General features: G+C 35.3%; 2 protein-coding genes and 1 long non-coding RNA gene across 5 annotated transcripts; 1 reads left to right on the top strand and 2 right to left on the bottom strand.

Moving 5' to 3' along the window:
• Window positions 1-1325: 1325 nt before the first annotated feature.
• Window positions 1326-3195, bottom strand: LOC137814244 (uncharacterized). Of its 3 annotated transcripts, none has more exons than XR_016521417.1 (4): window positions 2677-3195; window positions 2375-2585; window positions 1847-1939; window positions 1326-1764 (listed from the first exon to the last, which is right to left on the bottom strand). It is a non-coding gene; the product is annotated as an uncharacterized LOC137814244 (long non-coding RNA). The 3 variants fall into 3 exon arrangements; XR_016521418.1 differs by having other exon boundaries at window positions 3081-3195; XR_011081622.2 differs by lacking the exons at window positions 2375-2585; window positions 2677-3195 and having other exon boundaries at window positions 1847-1984.
• A 2399-nt stretch (window positions 3196-5594) lies between these two features.
• Window positions 5595-7138, bottom strand: LOC137816187 (transmembrane emp24 domain-containing protein p24beta3). The gene is made up of 4 exons (XM_068619271.1): window positions 6865-7138; window positions 6552-6738; window positions 6234-6341; window positions 5595-5930 (listed from the first exon to the last, which is right to left on the bottom strand). The coding sequence occupies exons 1-4, from the start codon at window positions 7069-7071 to the stop codon at window positions 5797-5799; spliced, it is 636 nt and encodes a 211-aa protein (XP_068475372.1). The 5' UTR covers window positions 7072-7138; the 3' UTR covers window positions 5595-5796.
• Window positions 7139-15225: 8087 nt separating this feature from the next.
• Window positions 15226-18744, top strand: LOC150029652 (uncharacterized). The gene is made up of 4 exons (XM_090296864.1): window positions 15226-17384; window positions 17467-17775; window positions 17868-17973; window positions 18052-18744. The coding sequence occupies exons 1-4, from the start codon at window positions 17266-17268 to the stop codon at window positions 18742-18744; spliced, it is 1227 nt and encodes a 408-aa protein (XP_090152990.1). The 5' UTR covers window positions 15226-17265.
• The last annotated feature ends 477 nt before the right edge of the window (window positions 18745-19221 follow it).

The following is a 19221-nucleotide window of genomic DNA, read 5'->3' as shown; positions in this document are numbered from 1 at the left end:
ATTTCTTCTTAAACTTTACATTATTTTGGTCAATATTATTGTAAAAATTTGACATCATTTACATAGGATCCAGAATCTTGCTCCTGACTGTGCACCTGGACTACTTGGATAAATAGAAAATCCTAAAGTATATTCATCTGAGACTTGTCTAGGGACTTTTAAGCAATCATAAAGTTTGCATGGAGGGTGTAATTTGATGGAGCATACTTAACTTGACCATGTCCTTCATCTCCAACACCTTATATTCACTCACAAATCAAACTTTTTATTATAAAAAACCTTATCATCGTGTTCATGTTGTGGTCGCATTCAACCACACCCTCATACAACACGTTCTAAGGTTTTGTTAGTAGAAAGGGTCTTGACGGAGAGAACAAGGTGTGCCTAGACAAATATGACAAGCAATACAAGAATATATAAGACAAAACCATATAGGCCACTCATTCTAATCAATCCTAAATGTTCACGTGACTCAATTTACCATTCATTATGCCCTAGAAAATACCTTTGTGAGCAACACCTTGTCCACCCCACCACCACCATGACCCTATCTTCCCCAATTGTCATCGTATTTTACTGAACACAGCTTCCCCAGTTGTCCTATATGCTTAACTCATCCGCCAAGAACTTTTTCTTAACTGTAGATTCATATTCTTTTATTTTTTGTCTGAGTAAAATTTCAAAAAGACTTGTAACACCTTAACATCTCATCTCTTCTCTTCTATCTCTTTTCTTTCCACTTCATTCCATTTACTTATTTTGTCTAATTTCTTCATTTTGAAAAAGGGATGATGTTTTAAACAACTTGCCACCTATCATCCTTGCCCAGTTGACCAAAGGGAGGCCAAATCCCCTTTACAACTAAGACAAATTAATAGAAGCTAATATCCATTTTCAAATTAGTTTAGTCAGAAAACGAATTTTTATTTAACAAATTGGTTTATATTGAACACTTTATCACTATATGTGTCCCTATTCAAAGAAAAATACAAACGGTACGATCATTTAGTTGAAGAACGAGAGATATACTCAAAGAAGAAAAAAAAAAATAGATTAAAGTTTTAAATTTAAAAGCATTCTTGTTGAAATATTCAAGAGAAGTGGTTATGACATAAAGCTTCCGCTAAATTAGTAATTTCATAATCCCATATGTATGACCATTTGCTTATCAAAAGATCACTAAAATTCATATTTAACTAATACTGTAGACAGCCAAAAATAAAATAAAAACAGCAGTAATGAGGTCTATGGAATGATTATTATCCAATTCAAATATTCACATATGATGACTTCTAATAATTAGATGATGATATAAAAATACTACATTAGAAATGGATACACTTTTTCCTCATTTGAAACTGTTCTGATTTAGAACAATGTCACAAAAATGACCAAAATAATACATAACAGACTTACATACTTCCTTCCTTTGCCGCTATAATAGCTTGCATGTGTATGCAAATTTCACAGCAGAAGGTAGTGAAAGATAAAAATACATGAAGTAAAATAACTTATACAAAATTACATTCATACTTTTTCTTGTCCCAAATAATCTAGTCCACTACTTATCTCTTTGACGATGTCTTCAAGATAGGACTTTTTATAGGGTCTGGATTAGCTACTCAACACAAGAATTCGCCTTAATCCGGATGTGAAAAAACATTTGTTTAACATAAACAGTCGTACCAGCAATATATAACAAAATGTAAAACCCCATAATATAAAAGCAAATCCAGCATATTAAGTAACCAGAATCTTCAGAACCTGCTTTCAAAAATTATAGTTAAAATCAGTTAAATAAGTAGCTGAGAAAAAGCAATGGCTAGATGTAAATACAGAATCAGACCTAAAGAAAAAGAGTGTTCCTCTGGCTCAGCATCACAGCTTTCGACCTCAACCTCGTCTTAGAATAGATTTCAGTATTTGATGCAGCTAAGAACTTGAACCAACATAGCATTGCGGTCACAACAAGAAACATGCCTTCTATATATGCTGCATAAACTATGACTCTACAGCATCGCATAACACTCATACAGACCAACTTTAAGACCAAAGTAATATGCAGCTAGGGTTTTGAAATAATGCCAATGTAAACGCAATCAATGAAATGGAGACTTAAATGACACTAGCAATATTCATCCTTGGGTTCTAGGAACCCTAATTAAGTAAAGATAAGGTGCAATCTGCAGCCATGAAATTAAAAGTTAGGTCCACAAGACACAGTGAAACAGTTGCGTGAAAGAAGTAGCAAGACAAAAGAAAAAGACAAAGCAAGAAAAAGGAAAAATTTAATAACGCACGCCTGCCAGAACAGAAACTCAGAAAAAGGAATATACGATGCAAACAGTGATTTTCTCTTGCTCTATCTATCTACCTTTTGCTTTTAAGCCTTGTGTGTCTTTCAGATGTTGAAGAATCTACTGGGTCCCCAAACAGGAAGGAGTGAGGCTGTCACAGCATGACCTAGTCAGGGTTAGCACTCTTCTGCTCTCTCTAACCAAAGCTAGATCATGCTGGCAGCTTCACTTTTTCCTTTGCGAACTTCTAATCCCAACTGTGTGTATGTAACGGCTCAACTCCACTCTCTGCGGGTGCATATATGAGAAACACTTAAAAGAAGAGATAAAAACATCACAATACTCTTCTGGAACCACAAAAAGATATATAGACCACCACCTAAAAGGACTGATTTGATGACACACTTGCATATACAAAAGCAAGTGGACACAACAAAAATTCTGAAGAGTATAGATGAATGAGAAGAAGTTAACTTGATGCATTAACTAAGTTATATAGCAAGATAGTTAGAGTAGGAGGGTAGAGGAGGAAAAGGGTTGGAAAAACTTAGATTCAGAGGTAGAAAGAAAAAGGAAGAAGGTGCATGGTATGTGGATACCATTTACACACTTGTAAGAAGGAAGGATGATTCTAAGTGGGGCTGGAGGGTGAAGGCTGAAAGGAAAACAAGAGTAGAATATATAGAGTGGAGAAAGGAATGGGAGAGATGAGAGATTTATGGTAGGTAGATAGAAAATAAAAAGAGAGGAGGGTTTAATAAATATCATAAAGACATATCCCACCTTGTCTAACAGTGAATTAAAGGAAGGTTCATACATGTACAGTAGAGTAAAGAAGAGGGAATTCAAAGGCTCACAGCTAAGAAGGCTAAAAAGGAAGAAGGAGCAGACTCATGATGTTTGATGAGGAGTTGTCTTAGCTAGCTATATAGGGTCAGAGATGAGAGTGTAGCTACCTAGGGCCAAATGGCAGGGGATCCTTTCTCTACTTTCATAGTTTCAATTCATGTATCCATGAATAACCATCTTTTCAAGAAAAATTATATATGAAGACCTAAAATGTAAATCACATTCAGCAAAAAAATTATAGTAATAAGGAGAGAGATAAAAAGAAGTTTATATTATTTATATACTTAAAATAAATATTTATATTAAAACAATAATTTTACAAATTTTGAAAAATATTCAAATTCGTGCAAAATTAATTTCTAAAAGTAAAAAAATATAAAATAATTTCATATATAGTTTAACTCTTTAAAATATATTAATATTGTCATTTAAATAATACAATACTTTAAATTTTGAATTTAAATAAATAAATTAAATTATAATATTAATTTTATCACGTTCAAATAAATAAATATTAAGTTCACTTTACCTCACACTTTCAAGAAGTATTTAAGTATTAATCTTTATAGTTAAAAACCAAATTAATTGAATGAAATCATTCAAAAAGGAGTCGTTAGAATTTTTTTGTGAACTTTTTACAAAAATTGAAAGGAAATGAATTTTGTATAGATTTCTTTTGTCGGTTTCGTAGAATCTGGCTCTGATAGGCTGTAATAGTGAATATTTTGTTTAAAATTTAGATGAATTTGAAACCGTTAGTCTAAATATTGACATTTTATTTATAATTAAAATAAGAAAAAAAAATATTAAGTGTGTGGTAAAGAGGTGAGAAAAAGAGAGGAAGGAAGTGTTGGTCTCACAGCGAGAGGGACAAAAAGTGACAGGGCCTACAATTATTGGGTTTCGGAGCAAAAGAAAAAGAAGGGACTTCTTTACAATACAATTTCCATGCGTATGTTCCTATTTCTTCTCTCTCTCTTTCTCTCTGTGTGCTGTGTTCATTGCACAAGCACAACATCATCCTAAACTCGTCAATTCAATGTTACTTCTCAGTTCCCAGCCATCAACAATAAACAACACATCCATTTCCTCTTCTACCCTCATCCTTAGGGTCAACCACCCTTCCTTATGCTGTTTTTTTCTTTCAAAACATAACACAGATAAATATATTTAATTTACCATCCATATAAAAACATCACCCATGCATTCATATTGCACACATATTTATAAAAATTCTGAAGTTTTATAGTATCACATGTTGTCATATTTTAAAGATTGTGTTGTCCTTACTTGTATTACCTTTACTTATTATTAACAAAATAAAAAAAAACACAGTAGTTGTGTTGTTATCTGTCTATATGTAATAAAAAAAAAAACAGTTACGAGATTAAAATAAAATTATACAAAAATGGTGTATATAAAACCGATATGAAAAAGTAGAATTGTCTGTATTATATATATTATTTAAATATTTGGAGAGATTATATGTGAGGAGTAGAAAAGATGCATTGATGTAACAAGATATGGATGATTGATTATTTATCGGTAATTGGTTAGAGTGTATTCCTCTGATGATTCTCAGTGACCCTTTGCATGCGTTGTAAAGGTTAGTGATTTTTTGTGACAGCTAAGTTCTGTAGTGTCTGATTCAGGCTAAGTTGTTAGTGTAGCCTGCTTCCTAGCCCTGTAACATATGGACAATCCAATTAATTTTATTAAGCTTCAATAAATTATTAAATCTCACACATCATCACGAGATGTAAAACTATATATAATATTTATTTTTTATTTATTTCTCATTACAGAAAGATTCCAACCATCTTTAATCTCACAAGCACGTTTCAGTAACACCGCAGAAGCACATTGCATCGATAGTCCCAGTAATAATGAGACCAACAACAAAATTTTAATAGTAGCTTGTTACTTAAATCCACCATGTTCCATTTTTACCAAGATTCGATCCATAATTATTTTTTTAAAATATTTATATGTCCTTTGATTTTCTTAATTATTAAAATTGGATAGGTCAAAATGGTAATGTAAATTAAGAATGATATCTTTTAATTAAACTTCTGTTATATTTTTACTGGAAAAGCTCTGTGTGTTATGATTGTAGTAATAATTATATTAGAAATATATATAGTCATAACTGTAAGGATATAATTTGTCAGAAGAAACAAAATGTTATTATGATTTATAATATCTCTTGTACAAATGCTTGGCCTAATTTTTTGCATCATGTCACATGTAATTTTACAGTCATCATCTAGCCAAGTAATATGAAGTAGTTTTTTTTATCATTTATCGTAGGTTCTATTTGTAAGTAGCCTTCAAAATCTATAAGAAGAACACGCCAAGTAATAAAGTTACGTACTTTTAAAAAAAGGACATTGCACACTAATTAGAAAAATGCTCAAAATTGTTACACTTTATTTAGAATCCTTTAACACACATAAAAAACAGTTAACTCAATTTCTAATATTTAATTGTCATAATGTATCCTTATACATAGAGAACTGGGTAGAAACATTATAATGTTACTGTGTCAATACTTAAATGAAGAATCAATGATATATTATGGAAGGTACAAAGATAATTGAAAAGAATAAAAAAATGAGAAGGGTTCTATTATGATTCATTATATGTAACCCTATACTCGGTTGTAAGCAAATGATTTGCTGAAGAGACGTCGAATGTATACCACTTGTGATATGCTTGTTGCAGCAAACAAGACATACTCCAAGATTGTGTAGAGGACCACACGTTTTCTGGTGCTTTCGTTTGCTGCAATTACAAAATTAATGCAGTAAATTAGTTAAACAATTACAATCACCTACATGCATCAAATTAAATTTTGCTGGATTTTGTCTTCAAATCAAATAAAGATGTCTAAAAGTTGTTTAAATAGAACCCTAATATTAATTAAAGCTCATAAGATGAAACTTCTTACCTACTCTGATTAGAAAATTTGATTGAAATATTTTCTCACCATGAAAATGTTACCATCAACACAGTTGATTCAACTTTCTGATAACCTTTGTCAGATATGACAAAATTAGTAACTATTAACTATCGAGATTAACTTACTGTGTCGATGTCTAGTATCACGTGCTTTCAAGTACTTCTGTTCTATTATAATAGACTCCAGTGCTTCTCTCAACTCAGCAATCTTCACATTAACGGGGTCCAAATGTTCTGAACCCAAAAGCAAAAGCAAAACTGAGTCAAATATTGAATCAGAAACATACATATATATCCATGCATGCTAATAATAATACTTATTTTTAAACAGTGCTGGTAAAATACTTCAAATTACAATGAGTTGAGATATTTGAGTCAGTTCAACCTTGCAATTACAACATGACATGGGAACTTATTTGAGTCTAGAAACAGGTTGGTACTGACCATCTTTGGCTAAGTCATGTTCGTTTGGAATGTGACCAACATGAATGTAGAAAGACACAGTTTCTGGTGTTGAAGCAGGGTTTTGAAAGCAAAACTTATATATTCCATGTAATGCTGCTTTGAATTGAAATTTGTCCCCCGATGTTCCTTTCAAAGAGTACACCAAACTCCCTCCTGGAGATGTCACCTGCATAATGTGTTACAATGAGAGAAACCACCACATTATGCATCTACATATACAAGTCTTCAGAGACATCTAATTTGTTGGCACATTATTGAAACTATAAAAACTGGAAGCATATAGCTAGCTTACACTGAAATCGATTCCTGGATGGTCGGAGTTCCAAAAAATATCATAGTCAATGACTACAAAATTCCCAGAAACAGTGTCACCATCATGTAGAACATGTTCAGAGACGCATTCAACGTCATATAAACTGATCGAGAGAGCACAGCCATGACAAATAATGAAACCAAGGAAAGAGATCACAACAGTGTAAATCTTTGAAAACCAACCCATTTTTTCACTATTCTTTGAGTGAATTATGCATCTAGTTGTGTTTCTTGATGCCTTTAATTTTGGTTAAGTCGTTTAACGGGTCATTACTTCTACCTATAGAGTCGCGTTTCTCATCTATATATACATATATCTATTTATAAAATGAACTTTATGAAAGTGAGGTTGACCACACATTTAAATCACGGAATATAATAACGGAAGTCCATTTTTAGATATTTTATGAAATATACTTATGATTTAACTGCTCTTATTATTTTGTGCATTTTTTTTTATTTTTTTATAAAAAAAATAATTTTAAAAATACTTCAATCCTTATACATCACATTCTAATCTATTACTATTTACTTTTACTTAGTTAATTTAATAAAACATTATAATGCATTTTACACTTTTGGCCTTTGAATTTCAACAAGGTTTTTTTTTTCTTTCTAGTTACTCTTTTCACCTAATAGACAACCCAAGACACCCTGCTAAATTTTCTCCTTAGTTTTCAATTTTTCTAAATTTTATCACTCATTTTTTTTCTCTCACACATTTCAGTAGATTTTTTTTACAGTCTTATTGATAACAAAACTATACTGCTTTTCCCAAACAAAATTTTGGTAAAATATTTTATAATAATACAGAGCACATTGATACTCAGTAACATATTGGTAAATGTTAAAAATTTGAACAATATAATGTAAAAGATGTGTGGAAAAAAGTTAGAAGGTAAGATTTACAAAATATTAATGACAATAATTGAGTGGTAAAATATTCTTATATATATATATATAAAAGAAATTTATGAGATTTTTTTATTTATTTCCAAAACAATGAAAAGAGTTTATTTTATATTACATTTTCCCGGGAATATAAATTATAATTATCAAATTGTCCTTATTTATTATTATTTTATTTTTTTTATTTTTTTTATAAAAGAATGCATCATTAGGAATAAATTTAGATGTTCTCAAAATTATAATAGAACTTATTAATATTTATGTAGGCCCAGTTAATTTAAACTTTCGGACTAATTTTAGTTTTTTTCTTATAATTTCCTAAGTGAGTATTTTTGATTCCTCAACTTTCATTGAGATACCCAACAACACTACATTTGCACACAATCCATACGCACTAAACACTGTATGAACCATTGAGCTTGTTGCACGGTAGTAGCAACGGAGAGGAAGATGACTGCGTAGAGAGAAGGACCCGTCACTGGAGGAGAAGTGGAAATCCTATGTGGGCCAAGGAAATGTTATAAAGGGGCTCAAGGAAAAGTTCAAACTTTTGAAAGCGAACTTAAAAACTTGGAATAGGGAAGATTTTGAGAATCTGAACTCTATCAAGAAATCCATCTTGCAGGATATTGAGAACCTTGACTGCCAAGATAGCCACGGATCACCAGTGGAGAGTGAAAGGCATCTTAGAACTGACCTGGTAAGGAGGCTTTGGGAGACTGATGCAAAGATTGAATCTCTATACCGGCAAAAGGCTAGACCCAACTAGCTCAAATATGGTGACATTTGTTCTAGGTTCTTCCACTCATCTCTAAGGTGGAGGAGACTAAGGAACGAAGTGAAGGGTGTTGAGGTTGGAGGTATTTGGTGTGAGGAACCTAGTACGGTCCGTCTTGAAGCAAAGAAATTGTTTGAAACCAGATTCAATGCAACAAAAGACTTTGGAGTTAGACTTGACGCGATTGAGTCTAAATCTTTATCAACAGAAGCAAGTTTGCATTTGATTGAGGCCTTTAGTGAGGAAGAAGTTAAGGAAGTTGTATGGTACTGTGAGGGATCAAAAAGCCTAGGCTCGGACGGGTTCAATGTTAACTTCATTAAGAAGAGTTGGAATAGCCTTAAAGCTGATTTTATAGCAGCGTTGAAGGCCTTCCATGAAACAGACTTTATCCTGAAGGGGTGTAATGCGTCATTCATAACATTAGTGCCTAAAGTAAGGGACCCTTGTAAGCTTGATCAGTTTAGACCAATCTCGTTAGTGGGTGCCATTTACAAAGTAATATCAAAAGTGTTGGCTGGTAGAATAAACAAAGTGTTACCTGCTATTATAGATGGAAGTCAATTAGCTTTTATAAAGGATAGAGGCCTGGCAGATAGTGTACTTTTGGAAAATGAGGTGGTTGAGGACATCAGAAGGAAGGGGAAAAGCGGTCTGTGTCTGAAGGTAGATTTTGAAAAAGCATATGATTTAGTTAGATGGGATTTCTTGTATGATATGCTTAGTAGGTTGGGTTTCAATAACACATGGATAAAATGGATTAGAGGATGCAAGGAGTTAGCCACAGTATCGGTGCTAGTCAACGGGAGTCCCACAGAGGAATTTAAACCATCAAGAGGGTTGAGGCAGGGAGATCCCTTAGCACCATTTCTATTCATTGTGGTGGTTGAAGGCCTTGCTGGACTTGTAAGACAACCAGTGAAAGCTAAACTCTTGTCCGGGGTTAAGATTGGAAGTAAGGAGGTAGATGTGACTTTTCTTCAATTTGCAGATGACACTCTCTTCTTCTGTGAGGAATCATGGAGTAATGTGGTTGTCATGAAGTCCATCTTTAGGGGCTTCGAGCTAGCCTCAGGCTTGAAGATAAACTTTCATAAATCAAACCTAGTAGGGGTTAATTTTCAAAGCAATAATCTTCTTTGCTACTCGAAGTTGTTGAACTGCAATCAGATGGGAACACCGTTCAAATGCTTGGGTCTTGAAGTGGGAGGAAATCCAAGGAAGAAGTTGTTCTGGGATCTTGTGCTAAGTAAAATAAGAACAAGGCTAAGTGTGTGGAAGGGGAGGTTCTTATCAATGGCAGGAAGGAAATGTGTAATTAAATTTGTATTCACTGCAATACCTCTTTTCTATTTGTCAGTTTTCAAAGCACCAGAGTCTGTTTATAAAAGTATTATAAGTATCCAAAGGAGGTTCCTGTGGGGGTGGGGTAAGGACAAAGTTCGATATCATGGGTAAGCTGGGAAGAATTATGTAAACCGAAAGATGAGGGAGGGCTGGGGTTCAAAGACATCAAAAAGTTCAACTTTGCCCTTATAGCCAAATGGAAATGGTGGTTTATCTTTCAAGAGAAAGGGAAGTGGAAGGAGGTGTTAGAATCAAAGTATGGGGCGAAGCTAGAATGCCCCCGTATATTAGTGAAAAACCAGTCGTGGTGGTGGAGAGACCTAGTAAAGGTGTGTAGGGAGAGAGGTGGAGATGGATGGTTCCATGAAGAGGTACGATGGAAACTAGGTAGAGGAGATAAGGTTAGATTCTGGGAGGATGCGTGGATTGGTGACTTAAGCCTTAAATCTTCGCTTCAGAGACTGTTTTCTTTGTCGACAAACCAGGAGCAAAGGGTCGAAGATGTAGGGGTGTGGGAAGGCTCGGTTTGGAAGTGGAGGTTAGGGTGGAGACATAATAGATTTGAGTGGGAATCTGAGCTGGAAGCAAATATAATTGAATGCATAGTAAGGGCTAATGTAATGAAAAACACGAATGATATCAGAGTGTGGGGGGTGGAGGAATTGGAGAATTACTCTGTCAATTCAGCATATAAGTGCCTAACTAAACAAGCCAGAGGTACACATCATGCTGCTTTTGAGTATCTTTGGAAAGCTAAAGCGTTTCCTAATTTGTTGACAACATCCTGGAGGGCATGTCTAAATAGAATCCCAACAAGGGAGAGTCTAAGTAGAAGAGGTGTACAGATGAATTCAATAGTATGTGTGATGTGTCAAGCTAAGGAGGAATCATGCCAACATCTATTCATAGAATGCAAATATGCACAACATGTTTGGTCCTTATGCCTCAAATGGTTAAGTATCCTTTTTGTTCAACACAACGACCTAAAGGACCATTTTGTGAGTTTCCATATAGCTCAAGCCGGTGGTAAGCAAAATCTAGTCCTGAAAGGTGTTTGGGCTGCTATTATAAAGTGTATTTAGGATAAGAGAAACTCTATTCTGTTTAAGCAAGGAGTAGTAGATGATGTTGAAATTTTTCAGATGGCTCAGCTCAATTCGTGGTTGTGGATGAAGCATAGGGCATATTTTTCCATTTACTCTTTTGTGGACTGGATACTTAACCCGTATATATGTATAAAAAGTATTAAGTAGTTGGGTGTGATGTCAAGGAAGATTCTGAGGATGTGGTTTGTTTAGAGGTCTTGTGTATGAAGGTGAGGGGAGTTGGGAACAGGTTAAGAGATGTTTGGAGTTTGCTTGTTGCTGTGCTGATTGGTATAAGTGTATGCCATATCAGTAGAATAGGTATGCTGATTGGAGAGGTATTCTGGTTGTAGATGAAGATGACCATGATCTGGCGCTGGAATCTGTTGTTGACAGATAGTTAGGTGTTGTTTTGAGTTGCTGAATGTTGATGTGGGGTGGTATCTCCTGCTGGTTTGTGGTAGTCAGATGTAGAGTCTTTATAGAACAAAAGTTGTGGCTGCTCTATTTGTATTGAGAGTCATAAAATGTGTATCATTTGGTGTTGTTGGGCTGTAAATGTTGGGTGCCATATGAAGAAACATTTGATGCTGTTCATAGATACAATAGTATTCAATGGCTCTGTCTAAGAGGCGGGGTTTGATTAGGAGGCTCTGTTAGTTGATGTAATTGATCAATCCAGTAGTGGAAAAGTGAAGCCCAATCTGATTTGCAAACATAATCCTAAAAGGCAGAGGTATGGGGAGCGTTGATGCACTCTTTGAAAGTATATGTAGTTCTAGCAGCTGTTGGAACCTATACCTTGGTCTGGTTCTGTTAGGGACAACCACAGAATTCTAAGGCATCAGTGTTGCGCCATAGTCTGCTTTAGGTGTTATAAGGGTGGTGGTTGGTGTCATGATGGATAATTTGTTTAGCTGTTATGTTCTCTTTGTTTGTGTAGGAAGAAAAGGTGTTTTTGTTATGCATTCCCCATAAATCGTCAGAAACACCTAAGACCCTAAAGCAACGACACTAAAGTTTAGAGATGATTTTAGTCTTTATCAAGTTAGGTGTGATGGTGCAAGGGAGTAAGAGTATCAGTTTTAAAGGTGTAGGTACATGCATCTCTGGAGTATTTGTGGTGTGGTCAAGTGCTAAGCCACTTGTAAGCTTGCTGGTCTACAAAGATCAAAGTGGAATGCTATTACGGAGGGTATGCAAGGGAAACACTACAAAAAAACTTGTACAATGCGGCGGTTTTAATATGGCGGTTATTAATAACCGCCACAATCTGCCGTATAATACGACATTTTAGTAACCGCCACAATGATCCTTTAGAATATGGCATTTTTAACCGCCATAATTATCCTCCAAAATAAAATTCCCGCGTTTGCTTTCCCTCCTATACCATTCCTCTTTATTTTCATTTAAAAAAAAAATAAAAAATTTGTTAAAAATTAATTTTGTTTTGGACCAGCCATGTCTCCCACTCTTTGGACCAGCCTTGTCTCCCACTTTGGAAACCAACTTCTTCTCCCTCGTGTCTTCATGAAACCAGCAGCATTTTGTCTTCCTCTTCTTTGGAAACCAACATTGTCTCCCACTTTGGAAACCGTCTTGTAGTGTCTTCATGAAACCAGCACCGTTTTCTGTTCTCCTTCTCCGCTAACGCAACCTTCACGACCCACGAAACCCTCAGGCGAGCTTCACGAAACCCTCTGTCCGCCATTGCCGCTCCGCTCAAGGTTGTTCCACTGACCTTCTAGAAACCCTGAGTTCGCCATTGCCGCCTTCGCGCCAGGTTTTTCAGGTCTGTGCTCACGAAACCCTAAACCTCTGTCTTGGGAGTGTATTGTTTGAAATTGTTATAGGTTAAAATCGTTAGCAGATTTGGGATTCGTTGGTGGAAGGAATGCTCATTATCTCTCAATGAGATCTTTTTCTTCTTTAGAAACCAATAACTTCGTTGGTTTGGATTTTGTGGTTCTGTTCAGCACAAGGATCTCTTAATTCACTTTGAGAGTTTCCATATCACTCATTTGAGAGTTAAACAGAGCAGGTGCTGGCTGAAGGTGCTGCTCCAAGGGTGATCGGGTTTGCTAGGTGGCTTCCAGGTAACTCTGATGCCAGACTTGGAGCTAGAAGCCGATTGGAGGTGTAAAAGGGAGGTTTGAAGTTGCTTGATGTTAGACAAAGAATGCTGGTGTGGTTTGTGCAGGTCAAGGTAGAGTGGCGGTAGCAGCATTTGCAAGAAGCTTTAATTATGAGGTTTTGTGTGTGGAGCAGAGCAAGTGGTATGCACGATCACCTTGGGAGCTACATGGAGAAAGGATCTTGAATTTGGTTGCAGAAATTCTGTTTTAATAATTCAATTTGTTGGTGTGTATACGTTGGAATGTAGAAGTACACAAATCAAATTGTGGTCTGCTGCTGGAATGTAGAATATAGAAGAATGGAAACAAAATGGAAGTATGGTTGAAAGAATGGTAGCAAGGGTGTAGAGCGTTTGTGTTGGGTATGCAGATGAAATAAGGAATGGAACATTGTTAATGAACCCTGCAGGTGGCCATGTAAGGTATATTGGATGTCAACAACCGTTGCTGGTTCATGCTGGGTCATGGAAGATGAAGAATGTGAAGTCACTACATATCAGTAAACTAGCGTGTGGAAGGGAGGTTCGACTTTGGATTCAAATTCTTAGACGCTGCCACCATCATTTTTATTATACTTGGTTTTACTGCACAAGTAACATAATGAGTGCTGAATTGTGGTATTGAGGGGACCTTAAACAATAGTTTCTTTAGACCATATGTGTAGGTTTTTGGGTTGGTAATGATCGGGGTAAAAGGAAGAGGCCCGTAATATTCCTGTGGAAGAATCAATCAGTTTTATGCTTTGATAAAAGTATATGCCCATCAAATGCTCCATCAAATAAATTTATGAATAAACTAGATGTAAACAACTTGGAAGCAATGACTTTTTTTCTGTGCATGTGATAAGTTGCTTCACGAGAATTTGGTTAAACAGTGACAGTGATCCATTGGTTTTTTTTGTGTTGGGTTTGGTCCCAAAGCAGTATAGGAACATGAAGGGAACATGAATGTGAGTTATGGATTATTGATTGGATCCTTTAAGATAGAATTTGGGTGAAGAAAAGCTAAGAAAGTGGGAAAATAGGACAAATGAGAAGCCATGCATGGTCCTAACTAAGTGGCTTGCTTTCCACGATGAAAAGCTAAGAAAGTGGGACAATAGGATAAATGAGAAGCCATGCATGGTCCTAACTAAGTGGCTTGCAGCGTAATTGGGATTAGATAAGATGCTGCAGCGTAATTGGGATTGGAGCTTCAAATTTGGTCTTTAGATAAGATGAATAAACAACATTGAACAAAAAAACATTTACGTTACAAAAAGTATTTTATTTGGATCAATTGACACCATTGAACTCTATAAAATGAATTATCTCAACTTGTTCTTGTATGTCTGCATTGTTTAAAAATTATATCTTAAAGGTTATTTTTATGTATTTTTCAATGTGTAACGTGTTATTTTTTTTTTGTTTTCTTGCAGGTCTATTTTATTTCTTACACCATACTGTTCCCGGATAATATTGCAAATTCAGGTTCAACCCCAGGAATTTATTACAGGTTTAGCCATTTATTTTTATTCTACTTAAGCATGAGTCGGTTTTTATATGAATGGTTAACTACAAAAAGCAAGGGTTCATGTCTTACTTCAACTTTTATTATATATTAGCCTTTACAGACTTAGTTTCATTAATTTGAAGATGACCTGCACGTACTTAAATTTTGATTGCATTGTGTTAGCTTATAGAATGATAATGGTTATTTATAATGGTTATTTGATAATGATTATTTATAGAATGATTAAGAAATTCATAGAGACAACAATTGATCCAAACCAAACTTGCAAATTGGTTTGGATCTAACTTTATATTCAACCATCCAGATCTGTTTTGAAGCGTATAGATTGGTTGTATAATTAAAATTTTGTTTGTGTGACCCATAAAATTTACCAAAAGCTAGTTTGGTAAATGTAGGTTCTGATTAACTATTTTATGTAGTTAACACATTTATGTAAGTAATTTTTTGTTATGGTGTTTTGTTTTGTAGTCATGCCAATTGATAAAAGTTGGATTTCTAAACCACGAAACACCATTGAATATGCAAATGGTTTGAATGAATTTTTGGAATTTGCATTTGGACATGCTAATGGTCTTGTCATAAAGTGTCCGTGTTCAAAGTGTGGTTTCAATAAGTGGCAAACAAGGGATGTAGTTCAAGAACACTTAACATGTAGCACTTTTCCTCAAAACTACCAAACTTGGTATATGCACGGTGAAGGACTAAGTGGAAATGAGTCTGTGGTTGTTCCAAGTGCGCATGTCATTGAAGATGTCATAGAATCTCATAATCCAATGGAAGACATGTTGAACGATGCATTTGGGTTTGTGGGGCACCACGATGATCACATTGATGAGGGTACTCAAGATGATGGTGTACAAGATGATATGTTGCATGGTGAAGGAAATACAAACTTTGATGCGTTGTTGAAGGACAATAATGAACCACTATATGAAGGTTGTACCAAGTATTCAAAGTTATCATTCATGTTGAAGTTGTATCATATCAAATGCATGTGTAGAATGAGTGATAAAGTAATGACCATGATTCTAAACTTGCTAAAAGACGCATTTGAACATGCTAAGTTTCCTAACTCATTTTATGAGGCCAAGAATGTGATTAACAAACTTGGTCTTAATTATGTCAAAATACCAGCTTGTCCAAAAGATTGCATGCTATATTGGGGTGAAGAGAATGAAAGCTTAGAAGAATGTAAACGGTGCAAAACGTCTAAGTGGAAAGATAAAGATAAGAAACAATATGCAAAGATCTTGCGTTACTTTCCATTGAAGTCAAGATTGCAACGATTGTTTATGAGTTCTAAGACAACTGAATCTATGACATGGCATGCATAAGAGGATAACCAGGATGGGTTGATGAGGCATCCTAGAGATTCCGAGGCTTGGAAAGCATTTGATGTATTACATCCAGAATTTGCAAATGATCCTCGAAATGTACGACTGGGCTTAGCTAGTGATGGCTTCAACCCTTTTGGAACCATGAGTACAAGCTATAGTATATGGCCAGTAGTCCTCATCCCATACAATCGTCCTCCTTGGGAGTGTATGAAGCAAACCTCTTTTATCCTATCCATGATAATTCCTGGAAAACAAATGACAGGAAACGACATTGATGTATACTTACAACCACTCATAAAAGAATTAAAGGAGCTTTGGTTCGATGGAGTGCAAACTTTTGATTATTCGAAAAAAGAAATGTTTACATTGCGAGCGGCTTTGTTGTGGACAATTAGTGACTTCCCTGGCCTAGGCAATTTATCTGGATGGAACACGCACACTGGTCTTGCTTGCCCAACTTGTAACTTTGACACTGAGTCTTCTTTGCTGTATAGGGGCAAATACAGCTTTATGGGACACCGTCGATTTTTACATAAAGAACATAGATTCAGATTGAGTCGTTCTCTTTTTGACGGAAGAACTGAACTAAGGGAAGCACCAGAACATTTGTCAGGGTCAGACATATTTAAACAAGTTGAGGGTATCAATGTTACATTTGGAAAACCATTAGAACCTACGGATACAAGTAAAAGGGGTCGGGGAAAGAATGTTCTTGAAGTTGTTGGAGCAGAACAATGGAAAAAGAGAAGTATATTTTTTGATCTTCCTTATTGGGAGACGAACTTGTTACACCATTGTCTAGATGTCATGCATATTGAAAAAAATGTTTGTGACAATGTTTTGTATACATTACTCAATGACCCTAAGAAATCAAAAGATAATTTAAAAGCCCGAAAGGTACTTAAAGAAATGGGTACAAGGAATGAACTTTGGCCAGATGAAAGAGGAAGATTTCGGCCAAGTGTGTTTTCATTGTCAAAACCAAAGAAAAAAACGTTTTTACAAACACTGAAAGATGTGAAAATGCCAGATGGATACTCGAGTAATATTTCAAGGTGTATTGATTTGAAAGCTGGAAAGATTTTTGGCCTCAAGAGTCATGATTGTCATATTCTTATGGAACATTTACAACCCATTGCCATACGTAATGTTTTACCAAACAATGTGACTGGAGTGATAGTAGAACTATGTTCATTTTTTCGATAATTATGTGGCAAAAGTTTAAGCCAAACCGAACTTGATAAACTTCAGTCCCGCATCATTGAAACTCTTTGCCACATGGAAATGTTGTTCCCTCCTACCTTTTTTACAGTTATGGTGCACTTAACTTGTCACTTAGTTGGTGAGGCCAAACTTGGAGGCCCGGTTCATTATCGTTGGATGTATCCCATAGAAAGGTAAATGTTTTTGGCACACATAGATTTTGAAGTTTTTTTAAGCTTCATATTTGATTATCCTAATTGAAAAATTATTTTATAGGTATTTGGGACATTTAAAATCATATGTTCGAAACAAGGCACAACCTGAAGGTTCCATTGCCGAAGGATACCTAGCTGAAGAGGTTCTGACCTTTACCTCTGAATATATGGAAGGGGTTGAGACAAGAAGTAATAGGCCTTCACGTGTGGATGATTCTTGTAATACAAATATGCCACAATTGAGTACCATTTTCCCACCAATTGGTAGAGTAGTAAGTGCCTCTTCAACTTTTGAGTTGTCAACCATGCAAAGAACTCAAGCACATCGATATGTGTTATTTAATTGCCCTGAAGTTACCCCTTTCATTCAGTGAGTGTTAACACAACTATAAATTTAATTATATTCAAAATGTGTCCTTAATGGAATCATTAGTAACACATTGGTTATGATTATTTTCTTAGGGAATTTAAAAGTCATTTGCGAAGGAGGTCTAGAGGGAGAAGAATTTCAAATATAGAGATAGAAAGGATTGTTAATAAGGATTTCATGAATTGGTTTCCTCAAAGGGTACGTAGAAACTGTTTTTATAATTGTTTTATTATAGTTTGTAACATATGTTCACACATTCAATCCTTATTTTTGTAGATTAATAACCCAGACATTTCAAGTACAGTGTCAAATGATCTTAAGTATCTATCTCAAGGTCCGACTCCACATGCTAGAAGATTTTCTGCCTTCAATGTAAATGGATTCAAGTTTAGGACCGAAAGTCGAGAACATGGGTTAAAAACCCAAAACAGTGGAGTTTACTTAACTTCATCAACATCATGTGTTGCAAGTATGGCTGATCAAAACATTAGGGAAGCGGATTTGGCATACTATGGAAAATTAGAAGATATAATTGAGCTTAATTACTATGGTCGTTTTAAAGTGACATTGTTCAAATGTAAATGGGCTGACACCACAAGAGATAAGGGGCTTAGAAAGGATCCGTGGGGTTTTACTTCTATTAATTTTTCAAGATTAATTCACATGGGAGATCGTGAGGAGCATGATCCATATATTGAAGCTTCACAAGCTGAAATGGTATATTATGTTAATGATGAAGTTAACAAGGATTGGAAAATTGTCGTCCACTTGAAACCACGAGACTTGTATGATATGGGAGAAGGAGATAATGAAGTTTGTGAACTGGAACCATGTCCACAACAAGATTTAAACCATTTTTTCAGCGAGTCTGAACATTTGCCATTGTTTAGGGATGATGAAGATGATGAATTATTAAACGAGGACAACAATGATCACGAACTTCATGAAAATGACTCAATGTCAGAGTAATAATAAGCTTGGTTTGTTAATAAAACTGCACATGTATGGTTATTGTTAGTGGCACATCTATTTGATTATGTACTTTGATATGCATTGTTATATCTTGTTTTTGTATTTTATTCTTTCCTTTTTATGTGCAGATATGCCTAAGCCTAAGAGGATTAAGAACTTGCTTAAGGCAATTGGTGGACATAGTTCAGACACATCTGTGAGGAACTATGTTCAACCTAATGACACGCCTCAAACTACACGTCAACAAATAACTAAATCTGGTCAACCACATATTGGATCTCCATTACCACAAGCATCTGGACATACACCACCACAAATCTCAAAATCTGCACAACCACGAGATTTACAACCTACTTTTCAATCAGCAGCACTACCACAAACTGAGTCTACTCAACCACCAATCTCACAATCTGCACAACCTGAAGGCACATCTGAGTATGCACAACCACACACATCTGACTCTGCACTACCACA

This window comes from Phaseolus vulgaris, chromosome 1 (assembly GCF_051622355.1).
Source record: "Phaseolus vulgaris cultivar YP4 chromosome 1, ASM5162235v1, whole genome shotgun sequence".
NCBI classification, from domain to species: domain Eukaryota; kingdom Viridiplantae; phylum Streptophyta; class Magnoliopsida; order Fabales; family Fabaceae; genus Phaseolus; species Phaseolus vulgaris.
This window is presented reverse-complemented; position numbering and strand designations above follow the sequence as displayed.